Raw genomic sequence first — 12,542 nt, forward strand, 5'->3', positions numbered from 1 at the left:
AGGTGACAACATCTAAAATTTATAATATTACTTCATTTCGCATAGTATACGCATTTCATACCTTTCAATCATTATACTTTGATTTCAGTATATATCTTTATAAATTTGGCGAGAGTGGCAACCCTAATTCAGGCGTAACATTTTATAATAATCAATTTAATATAGCATACTTACTTCATATTCATCCTTCATTTGTTTTTTACCTCTTCTGAAATTTAAAAATGCTGGCAGCTCTATTTTATTTCAAGATTAAACTCATACCTTTCGTAGCATTTGCATTTCTATTTTTTAACTAATTTTTTATAAAATATTTTTATTTATTTTATTTTTTATAAAATATTTTTATTTATTTTATTTTTTATAAAATATTTTTATTAATTTTATTTTATAAGTCACTTGGTAACACTGCAATCTATTGCTCATTTTATAAAAAATCGCTGCTGTTTATTGCTTGGTCAAAAAAAACTTCAAGATTTATGCAATTTAAATTTTTTTAAATTGTGTACAACATTTTTAAAAAATATTTTATAAGCACTATCCAGTTTTGAAGCTTTTAAATTCAGCCCATTAGGTAAATTTATTCCATTTGCATGTTATTACAATTTATAATAATTATGTACATGTGGCAACATTTTTTTAAATAATTTTCTTTATAAAAGTTCCCAAGTTTAAGGTGTTACAAATTCAACCAAAAAAATAAAAATCAGCACATTTTCATCAAAAGTTGCTGTAACTAATAGAAGACCTCGTGCCGAATTCCTATAATATACACGTATTATATTTTAAAGAGAGCGCTGAAGAGCGCAGTTCGGAGAGCAAAGACTAGCCGCAGAGCGCACCTAAGTTATGAAAAAAGCACTTCTTCAAATTGCTTATGGTGAAAAAGTCAAAGTAGACATTTTGATATTGATAAGATAAGATATATTAAGAGAGGGAAGAGTGAGAGAGAGACAGCTTTCAAAATGTCATCATAGGCAAACGTATGGCTTATTCAGTCCTAAACTAAGACCCTTAATAAGATAATGGTAATATTTCTTTCAGAATCAAAAAATATGGTGTAAGTCGATTTCTTTCTCAGAGAGGATGTCCAGTCGTTGTATATATAATATATAGCAATCTGACCAACTACCGTATAACCGTAGTAGTGCGTACTGAGTTCCTTTTATAGACCTATTGATTCCCATTTTCAAAATAAACACTTTCAAAAATATTTACAGTTATGAGTAAGAGCAAAAAAGAAATAATTATTTAAGTGTTTCGATTATTATTATAGAAATAAAATATTTACAGTTATGAGTAAGAGTTGCCTTTTTGAATATTTAAAATTTTTAATCATGTGTCCAGTACCAGATTTTAATTTTTTGGCACTCACGTCTCTGAAATGCAACCCTGAGCAAATTCTTTCGCCTTTACTCTCACATTAAGGCTGCTGAATGGGATTAAACACTTCAAATTGATTCAACTGTAAGTGAAATAGGAACCAGTAATTACACACATATATTAACATACATATTATATATAACATTTTCTACAAAAAAATGTATTTCCATAAAAAATAGTTAAAGCTTATCAGCAGCACGCGTAACGAGCTGTCAAGCGCCCTTACACATGCTTACAGTTCATTACCGTTCAACAAATTAAATCTGACCAATTCGCTTTGTCAAATATTCGTCTTTTTGCGACATATGCATTTTTGACATAATTTGCAAGAAGCCAACAGCATGCTAACGGCACAATAACAGTATGCGACACACGTAGCAGTACTTCAAAGTTCAGTTCAATAATAATCAAATGTCCACTTGACGCGCTCGGCACTCGCTCACACGGCGCAAGCAGTAAGCTACGAGTGTGAGTATTTACTTTTTTTTTTATTGTGTTGTATGTAGGTATGTATGTATGTGTGTGTATGGCGTGAATTTTCACCACTCGGGTACTTGCATACATACTTATACATATATCTATATGAGGGTGGGTCAAAAAAATAGAATTTTGTTTTCGTTTAGGAAACCATTTTTGTAGAGCAGTAAATTTCCTAAAAAACTGTGAGTTATTGCGCTATAAAATTCATAAGAAAAAAATTTATCCTTCAAATAATCAAAATTCGTTAATATCTTTTAAACGGTTAGATTTATAAAAAATCGTAAGAGACCATTTTGTTGAGCATTTCATTTTCCACAAAATCCACGAAAATTGATATTTTTTCAAGTAGTTGGCAGAGAGATATAAATTTTTCTATCTGTTAATAAGTAAAACATAGAAAACTGAAAGGCGAAGAGTCTTCTCGTTGCAATTAAGAGCTCATACTTGGAGAGATTTTCTTAGAGGTGTCTAAGTATCTATTTTTCAGAGTGCCAAGCGAAAAAATTTACATTTGTATACGCTAGTCTTATATGCTTATTTTTGCATTTGCTTTTATTTTTTATTTTTGCTGCTTTTTTAATATTTTTATGCTAATAGTTTCAATATTTTTGTTTTGTTAATAATATTTTTTATGTTATTTTGTTTTTTCCTTGTTATTTTCAATTTCGTTGTTTTTCTTTTTTTTTCTTTTATTTATTTTCGATTCGTTGTTGTTGGTTCTTTGTTTATTTAAATTTTATTTTGTTTTATTTGTTTTTGTTGTTTTTTCTTTTTTTATTATAATTTGTTTTATATTTTAAATTTCATTTGTTATTTTTTCCCCCATTTATTTTCGATGTCTTCATATTTTCGTTATTTATTTATGTTTTTGTTGTTGTTGCACTTTTTTTTATTTTAATTATTGATTTTATTTATTATTATTATTTTTTTTTTGTTACAGTTTTTTCGTTTTTGTTATATTTTCTTTATTTGTCTATGTTTTTGTTGTAGTTGCACTTTTTTATTTTAATTATTGTATTTTTTAAATTTATTTTTTATTTTTTTTTTAATTTTTGTTACAGTTTTTTCGTTTTTGTTATTGCTGGTATTTTCGCTTTTTGCATATTTCTTTCATTGCTTTATTTATTTAGTTGTTTTTGTTATGGTTTCCTTTTTATTTGAATTTTATGTTGTTGGTTTTTAATTTGTAAGTACTTTTCCATGTTCTTGTTTCTTATTTTCGATGTTTATATATTTTATTTATTATTTTTTAGTTTATTTGCTTTGTGGTTGTTGTTTTTTTTTATTTTTTTAAAATAATTTTTGAATGTTATTTTCGCTGTTGTTGGTTTTCTCTTTCCTTTTTAGTCTTTTGTATATTTTTAATTATTGATTTTATTTATTTTTTCGATTTGTAGGTGTTGCTATTATTTCTTTCAGTATTTTTGTTTTTAATTATTTGCTTTACTTTTTAAATTTTTTGTCGATTTTTTTGTTGTTGTTTTTTTTTACTAATTTTTTAATTTTTTAAAAAATATTTTATCAATTTTTACTTTCTATTTTTGTATTTTTTTGTTGTTAGTTTTGCTTTTTATTTTACATTTCTTTATATTTTCTTTATTTATTTACTTTGTTGTTGTTGTTTTTTTGCTGCGTTTTCGTTTCAATTTTGTATTTTGTTGTTGTTAGTTTTACTTTAAAATTTCAATATTTATTATATTTTCTTCTTTATTTTGTTTATGTTGTTATTATTTTTTTTGTTTTTTGCTGCGTCCACATTTTCGTTTACACTTTCAGTAATTCAATTCGCATCGTTATTATTATTCGTAACGGCACATTATGCAAGCTCTGCTTATTTCTACAATTCTTATTTATATACTGAGTAAATAAATGTAAATATATGTATGTATGTATATATTTATATTTTACCATATATACCCGCACACACTTACATTTACAAAGTAGAGTACTTCGCTTTTGTATTTATCTGTTTTTTTTTGTTTTCTTTACTCCTTTTATTCCATTCAATCTTCACTGGTTCGCTTTTGAAATTTTCCTTAGCATTCCTGCCTTTGGCGGCCATTATAATTTATCTGCATTTATAGCTGTATATATCTCTATATATACACATCGTGTAGTTTACCCCCCAACCACAGCGCTGTATAAATGTCAATTTTCATTTACAAAAACCCTTTTTCCTTACCTTTCGCTCTTGCGCTTTGCAGCTTCTTTATGCTTTCCCGGCAACAAAGCACCCCCCGCACCGCGCGCATTTCAATTTCGCTTGATTTGTCCGATTTTCTTTTTTTTCACTAAATTCAGAGAACTTGTTAATCCCTCCACCGGCCGCACGAGCCGCCCTGTCCAAGTCTTGGTCGTGCCTTCCCCACCCTCTTCGTGGACTTTTTCGCATTACAATACTTTCTTTTTTTGCGCTTCTTCTGCTGTACGCATTTCCCCTTCCCCTTTCATTTTTTCCAGCTTTTGAAATTCTCCTTCATTTCTCGGCGCTTCTACACACTTTTCCCTACTAATCCTCACCCCGCTGTCGCTTTAATTGTATTTTTTAATTATTAAAAATTCTTGGCGCACATTTTTTCATATTTTCTTTACATTTTCGCTGCGTAAACTACCCGTTTGCGTGCTGGAGTTGTGGAAATACTCTAGGCAGGCGCGCGGGGGGTTAGCCGCCGTCCAGCATAATTCTTCGCCACCGTCGATTTCTTTGTTCTAAACGAAAACTCATTAAAAAGTGCTTTAGCTCGATTTTTTTAACTCTATTTCGTGCATTTTTCATATAAAGCCGAGGGGCGGGTGGTACTATCGCGGCCTTTTCCACTATGACAGCTTGATAATGAACTTAGACTACGCAAAAAATTATTTTCTCACATTTTTTGTTAAAGTGTACGACAGCGGCGTGCAAAGAAATTGCTACCAATTAACATAATTATAAGAAAAGTATGTATCGTGCAAATCGAAGATTGAGGTTAGGTAATTGAATTTTTAATTACTTAAGCAAGACATCTTCTAAAAATAACAACCTTGTTACCTCAAATAACACCGCTTTTGAATTAAAAAGTTAATTTTTAATAACTGTAAATGTTGCTTTGGTACTACGTAAAAGTTTCCAGTTTTCAAAGTAGATTTTTATAGACCCGGAGACACTACTTGTAAAACCTGTTTAAGCAGATTGCGCCCGTAGATCTAAGAAAATAAAGTACCATTTTGCCGTAAGTTCCCGGAGTTCGTGTAGAACCGAACTTCGTAAAGCCTCTCGCATTACGCCGTTAGTAAACTCAAGTTTTGGTACGCTGCAGTCTTGGCTCTGAATTTTTTGTCTGTCCCGGATAAAAACCAAAAATAAATGTAGGGTATTTTCCAAATATGAATTTCTATAAGCTTTAAGGCAGTCAATTTAGCTTAAGGGCGCACGAAAGTATGAAAATTACGGCAAAATTAATTTTCGACTGACGAGCGACGAATATAAAATATGGAATATCAGAGGAAAGTGAACAAGACCAATTGAGTCTACAACAAAGCTATCGGCAGTAGAAATAGCTTTTATGAGCAAAAGGACTAACAGTATAAGAAAGTATCTCAAAATTTACAGTGAAAGCTCTACAGTCAGTTCAAAGCTCAAAGACATGGATGCTTTCCTTATTAGATTTATATTAGATAGCATATATAGCGCAAAATGAGTGCTGTAGCTTTTTTTGTCTAAGTCCGAGTTAGAACTAATATTAACAACTGAAATAATAATTTCAAAAAAGCTTTGAAAGCTCTGTAAGACGAATTTCAGTAAATCAAACAGGTTTTGTTGAGATGTTCTTTACTTTAGACTGTATTTAGAAAGCATTACTGGCGTCTAGAAGATACTTATTAGTTTTGCGACTTTCAAAACTCAGTGACTACGAAATTTTAATTATTATACTTAAAGAGGAAGTATGACGCTGTAATATGTATATGCTGTAATTTGTTATCACACAAATTCATATCGCCGTTTGACACAATTGAACTAAAAAGTTTTGAAAGCTCTCTAAGGCGAATCTCAATATGAAAATTAGTAATTTAGAGCTCGACAAAAATACAACCAGAGTTAAGAAAGCATTTTAGAAATCTAAAAAAGTCCTTTTGTTAAGTCTTGCTTCTACCAGTAACTGCTTTAAAAGCTTAGTGATTGGTTTTCTGCCAAATTAATCCCTTAATGGAAGTACTTATATAGAATTGTAGATGCTAGTTGCTGATTTTAAAAACTGACACTGCAATTTTGCTATGAAGCTTTGAAAGCTTCCGAGGCCAATTTTTGGTATCCTTTATGATTCACTTGGGATCTACACAACTCCATGCTGATGTTAAAAACTGACACCACAGTTAAGCGATGAAGCTTTGAAAACTTGCTAAGCTAATTTCTGGTATCCTATGATATTTACTAGAGATTCGTTCAACTTCGTGCTGATTTTACAGGCTGACACTACAATCTAGCTATGAAGCTTTGAAAGCATCCTATGCCGATTTCTGGTATCCTATAGGATTCACTTGTGATCTGCTCAACTTCAAGCTGATTTTACAGACTGACACTACAATCTAGCTATGAAGCTTTGAAAACTTCTCGTATTCTATAGACTTTACTTGAGATTTGCTCAACTTCAATCTATATTCAGTGAGAAGTACTTGCATTTACAAGCGATTAAACGATTTATTCTTCTGAGCCTCACCAAGGACAATCTAGGCTAAAGCTCTTAAGCGTTTTAGTCTATAATCGTTGTTACTAAGCAAGCTTATTGAGCTTATATATTATCTGCAAGTCAGTTTGCGCTTCTTTCTCTTCTTACTGCTTAGTGGTGAGCAAGAAAGCGCTTTCATGAATTTAATTTCATATCCTTCTTAAAGCCAAAATCCTGCTTAATCCTTCCATATACAGGCACATTAAAGCATATTTTCAATAATACAATTTATTTTCAAGGCAAGCACAGCTTGCAGCTGCTGTTTATGGTCATTCAGGGCAGTAGTGCCAAGACGATCGATATGCCAAAGTTGACCATAAGACGACGCCAAGGAGTAAAAAGGACGCAAGAAACCGAAGAACATGCAAGCTGTCAGAAATGCGTAAGAAACGCAACTCAATTTAGAATTTTCGCAAACAAACATGTATAGAGAATAAAAAATGGAAAATATGTGAGGAAAAGTAAAAAATATATATACTCATATAAAGGGAGGAGAATGGTGTAAGAAAGGGGTATTAAGGAAAAAAAATAGTAAAAAATTAATAAAAATATAAAGAAGATACAAAGTAGGCGAATGCAAGCGAACACAGGATTGTTCAATTTCGATAAGGAAACACATAATAGCAAGCTTGCGAGCGTGAGCTAGAAAGAGAGAGATAAAGTGAAGGAAAGAGAGCAAGCTTCAGAGTGAAAGCAAGAAAGTTCACAGCAGACAAGCTGGACAACTGCTGCTCGTAAAGCATTAAAAAAGTAACAAACTGCTGTAACAAAAACAAGTGTAAACTACAACAACAACGACAAAAAGTACAACATGAACAACAACAACAACAATTGCAACAACAACGACAACAAAATCAAAATCCAACAGCAGCAACAAAAGCAAAATACAACAACAACAAAGTTCGGATACAAGAACAACAAAGGCAAACTGCAAGAAAACAGATATAACAACAAAAACAACAACAACAACAAGGACACGCATAAAAAGGTCGCAGTGTGGCAAAAGTGTGGAAGGACAACTGGACACAAAGCAAATATGCCGAAAGTGTTGGACGCTGGTGGCCGATAAGCTGGTGACAGCAGGGTGTTCGGCAGCACAGGCATCTTTTATTATTCGCAAACTGCAAAGTAAAAAATGGACAGAGAAATGGAACCCTTTCGCTGGAAACGTCAAAGTGCGTAAGGAAAATTGATGAGGCGGCGACGGTGGTTGCTTCGCTGCTGCCGACTAAGCCCAAAGATGACCGAGCGGCCCGAGAGTGACCAGTGATAGTGAAGCAGCGCAAACAGTACTGGCACAGCAGGCAGTGTTCATCCAAGAGTGTAAGTAAAGTGGTATGAGACATACTCTCGCTATATGGTAATGCATAGCAGTTGCCAGAGAGTTAAGAAAAAACAGCATACATAAAAAAGCAAACATTAGCAGCAGCCGACGCCAACGAGGTGGTCACTTTTACACCCATCCGGTCAAGGGTTGAGCGTTGGGTCTCCGTTATGCGTGTGTGTGGGTAGCGGCGCTGCAAAGAATTTAAAGAAAATAGCTCAACAGTAGCATGAGTAGGCTGGAAAGTGTCTGTCAGGGCAGCAACCCTTTAACCGCACTCACACACACACACTTGCGCTCACACACTTCTTTAAGCCTACACATTCGCTGCGACGCACGCAGGCGCGCGTGTGCGGCTGTCTTCCACGCATAATAATGAAAATTCGCAGCACAACAACAACAGCGGATTGATAATAATAAGAAATATCCGAACGGCAATAAAGGATAATAGCCACAAAAAAGTGTGTGTTGCAAAAAATATAATAATAATAAATAAAATAATAATAATGCCCAGGATTTTCGCAGACACAATTGCGTCTGTCTCAGGCTGGCAGGGCTTACTTTTATTTCCTGTACTGCAGTGCGTTGCGTTGGTCAGCATACAAGCGGCTTGTGGTGTAGAAATAAATTAGTTTCGGTTTTAGCTGCCAGTTGTTTTTGTGTGTTTTATTGTTTTTTCTTCTTGTTTTTGTTCGTGTTTGTGGCATTTGTGGAAATTTGTTTATGCGCAGCTTAACCACATGTGCCGTTGGCAGGTCAGATTTGCATTAGATATTTTTAGCGCAGCAGTTGGTGCCTAAAAGTAGGTAGTACAAATGAGCTTAAAAAATGTTATTTAGAATAAAAATGTCGCAGATATATAAAGAAAAGTGTTATGTAAGGACCGTGAAATTATTTTTTTTTTTTTAATTTTTTTAAAATTATTTTTTATATATTTGTAATCGTAAATTTGTAAATGTAAAAAATCGAAAGCAACAAAAAGTTTTTAATAAATAATATTTTTAGCAATATTAAATTTAAATAAGTTGCCGCAACTTTGATATTCCTAAACCCAAAAGTTTCAAAAAAATTTCCTAAAAGTAGGCAACACTCTGAAAAGTTATCTAAAAAAAACTATTCTTTATTTTTATTTTATTTTTTTTTTTTAAATATTAAATATTTCAAGAAAAGTTCACTTAAAGTATTAAAGTAAAGGTCCCTTAAGATAGGCCACACTGTTTTAAAATTATATAATTGTTGAGGAAAAAATTATGTAAGAAGCGTAAAACATTTTTAGACTGCAAAAAAACAAAATTTCTTAAAATTTTTTTTTAAATAAACAAAATTTCTTAAAATTTTTTTAAAAATTTTTAAAATATTTTCTAAAAAAAATTTTTTGCGGTTTTTTTTAATTTTTTTAAAAGTTTCTTAGAAAATTTTAATAATTCGTTTGCTAAAATTACTATTTTTTAGTAGTTTCAAAATTTCAATGATACGAAAAATTTTAATTAGCAATATTTTTAACACAAAATACAAAATTTAAACAAGAAGCTTTATTGGCTTTTGATTTTCATCATACCAAAATTTTTAAAAAGTTCCTAAAAGTAGGCAACACTGCTGCAAATTAGCTTAAAGTTTCTTGTTTTAAGTTCATAGAAATGTCGAAAAAAACATCATCTCAGTGCCGTGAAAATTTTGTAGACTGCAAAAGAAATATTTTTTCTTGCCAAATTTTATTTTTAATTAATTTCTTACATATTAATAATATGAAAGTATTCAAAAAAAAAAATTTTCCAATCTAAAAAAAAAAATTTTATAAGTTTTAGCTATAACAATATAAAATGAACTGTTTTTTTGCCATTTGGATTTTGTTATACAGTTTCCGAAAAGTGGGATACATTAGGTGCAATGGGCTTAATTAAAACTACTAAATTCTTATTAAATTTTATATTCAATTTTTCGTTTTGTTTTTTTTAATAAATTATGTGCTTACTTTTCTTGATAAGAACTCATCAATGACCTTCAAAAAAATTCCAATCGATCCAGGGGTAAAACTAATTGAAGTTGAATAACTCGGTCAAAATTTTTTTCAGACCCCTACTTACTTGAAAAGAGATTTCGGTACATCTATCGGTTAGAAACTCGATACAAGATTCAACTTATATAGTCGTTGGGGTTCAATCAAGCTCACTTACAAGTTTAAAATATCTTATGCAAACTACAATATAAATGAAACTATTTCTCAATAGAACCGACATTTTTCGGCACTTATTTGCCGAAAATCTCCAGTTTCGTATCGCAGTAAAGTTAAATACGTTCTTTATGAGATGTTAGAACCCTCATTGCCTCAAAAGTTATAAGTTAGAGGTGTAGCTTATAAAGTCTGATTTGTTAAAAATAAAACATACATATATAAAGCCCACTTCGTACTAACTTAGAAAGAACTTAGAAAGGTTTGTAGATCCTCATATCAGATAGATATTATATCCTAAGACTCTCTCTTTTCTTTAAGTCATGCTTATAATAATACTGAAGGTATGTTAGAGATCCCTCATAGATCTCTTAATTTAGGTTTGTAACTCAAAATATCTGGAATATTTATCTACAAAGTAATTGAGACACTAAGCATCAATAGATAACCTTCTTAACCGTAAAAATTCTACAAGATTTAATATACGGACCAAGTACCAACCGCTTCAGTCGAGAACGTGTGTCTCCAAAGCGATTGAGTTGGCATTGCCAAGCCTATGTTTCCAGCTCAAATTATTATAATAAACCAATTTTGTCGATTTCCTTTTTAATTTATATTCATTTGCCACGAGATTATATAAAAGTACAAAAATTTTGAGGTTAGTTATAGTCACAGGTATTTCTCAACCATCCAGTGTCATTATGTTCATTAGTATTAGTTGTTCTTCTTGTCGTTGCGCCATGCCTGATGCAAACCATGATAAGTGCCTTGCTTCTGAGCTGGAGCGCTCCTACCGAAAGGACTCTTTGCATTCACATTGAGCACATAGTCGCCTTTTAAATCGTACTGCGTAGCAATACCCATATAAGCGCGTCTGCCATAACCCTCATTGCTTTCATACTGTTGCATCGAGCTGGCAGGCACAGCAGCAAAATTACGCTCATTACCGGGACGCACCGACTCGGCGTAGTAGCGTGTAGCGCGCATAGTTGCCTCCAAGACGTTGTCAGCACCTGGCGCAGTAGAGGCTGGACCATTGACGTAAAAATCAACATCACCGACACGTTGGCGTGTGCCCATGCCGCAGGTGCTGCTGTGTATGGCATCGACGAAATCGGCATCACCACGCGCCAAACCGGTCAACACATTATTGTTGCTGGCGAAGATCTTCGCGGGGTCCAAAGCGGTAATGCGACGCAATTGGTGACCAGTCCAGCGCTTGTATTGACGACCAGCTGCACCGGCTACCTGTGCGCCAATACCCTGACCAATCACATGTATGATCTCCTGTGGTACATCAGCCTCATCGGTGAGTTGGACGAGCGCTTTGCCGATCATTTGGCCGGTTTGTTCGATATCGAGCAGCGCATAGCGTTTCAGGTTCGTCAAGGTGGCGCCCAGTTTGATGATCTATGGAAAAAGAAGAAAACTTTTTTAACACAAGCTGTGGTTTTTTTCCAAAGTTCCAACTCACGACAAGATTGCCCCTATTTTGTTTAGGCTGCTTCCAGGATTCGCTGTAGTCCTCTTCGCTTGAAGTGGCTGGCTGACGTTCATTATAATCATAATCCTGGTTGTTGGCATTCACCGGCTGCTGTTGTCCATAGTAGCGTTGCATGTAGGCTTGCACCAACTTCTTGTTAGCCCTGGCGACAGCGGCACTGGTCTGCGGTAGACCAGTAATAAAGATGGTCACCTCCTCGCTGCCGAAATTGGGTTGTTGCTTGGCGTTCGCGACCATTTCGTTGAGGTTGGTCTCCACACTCTGTCCATTAGGTCTCACGAAGACCACGGGCACATTGCTGGCGCTAGGCACGTAGCTTGGGCGCAGATTGCGATCGATTTTGAAGAGATGATCTGCAAAATAATAAATATATGAGATCTTAAGACTATCAGCGTTGCCAACTACTTACAAATCTGCCCAATCAAATGCTCGCCTTCCTGCACCGACATATTCTCCAACTGTTGTAAGGTGATATCCTCCGCTGAGGGCAAAGATTGCAGCTCCTGCACCGACAGCCAGTCGGTCGGTTTGAGATTGCTCGATCGTTGTGTATTGCTTCTGCGTTGATTGCCTTGCTTATGGCCAGCGCTGGCAGCGCCAACTAATAAAACCAACAAACCGAATGTTTTCAGCAGCTTCATATTGCTCTCAGGTACAACTCAGTGCGAACTGTGCTTTCACCTTGTTTGCGCGTTGTTTTTATATGAAAAACGCTTGGACTCAGCAAAGCGCTCGAAACTTTTTCAATTAATTAAATTATTACAACAAATTAACGGTGAGTATTCTTATGCAACAAAGTGTTGTTTACATTATCGGCAACGACAGTGCGTTGACCGCACCTTAAGTCGCCTTGATAAAACTTTTTTCGTTGATATTATTGTTTTTGCTGAATTGCAATACAAGTATTGCCGACGTGTCTGAAGGCACGGCGGCGTTGCAGGCGCTAGACTTTTTGCCAAGATCAGCTGAATGCAACAGTGA

At 33.8% G+C, this 12,542-nt stretch overlaps 1 protein-coding gene across 1 annotated transcript; it reads right to left on the reverse strand.

Moving 5' to 3' along the window:
• Positions 1-10,646: 10,646 nt before the first annotated feature.
• Positions 10,647-12,251, reverse strand: LOC106618653 (vitellogenin-1). The gene is made up of 3 exons (XM_014236472.3): positions 11,971-12,251; positions 11,532-11,914; positions 10,647-11,467 (listed from the first exon to the last, which is right to left on the reverse strand). Exons 1-3 carry the CDS (start codon positions 12,200-12,202, stop codon positions 10,772-10,774), a joined length of 1,311 nt encoding a protein of 436 aa, XP_014091947.2. The 5' UTR covers positions 12,203-12,251; the 3' UTR covers positions 10,647-10,771.
• Positions 12,252-12,542: the final 291 nt, after the last annotated feature.

This window comes from Bactrocera oleae, chromosome 5 (genome assembly GCF_042242935.1).
Source record: "Bactrocera oleae isolate idBacOlea1 chromosome 5, idBacOlea1, whole genome shotgun sequence".
Lineage (NCBI taxonomy): Eukaryota > Metazoa > Arthropoda > Insecta > Diptera > Tephritidae > Bactrocera > Bactrocera oleae.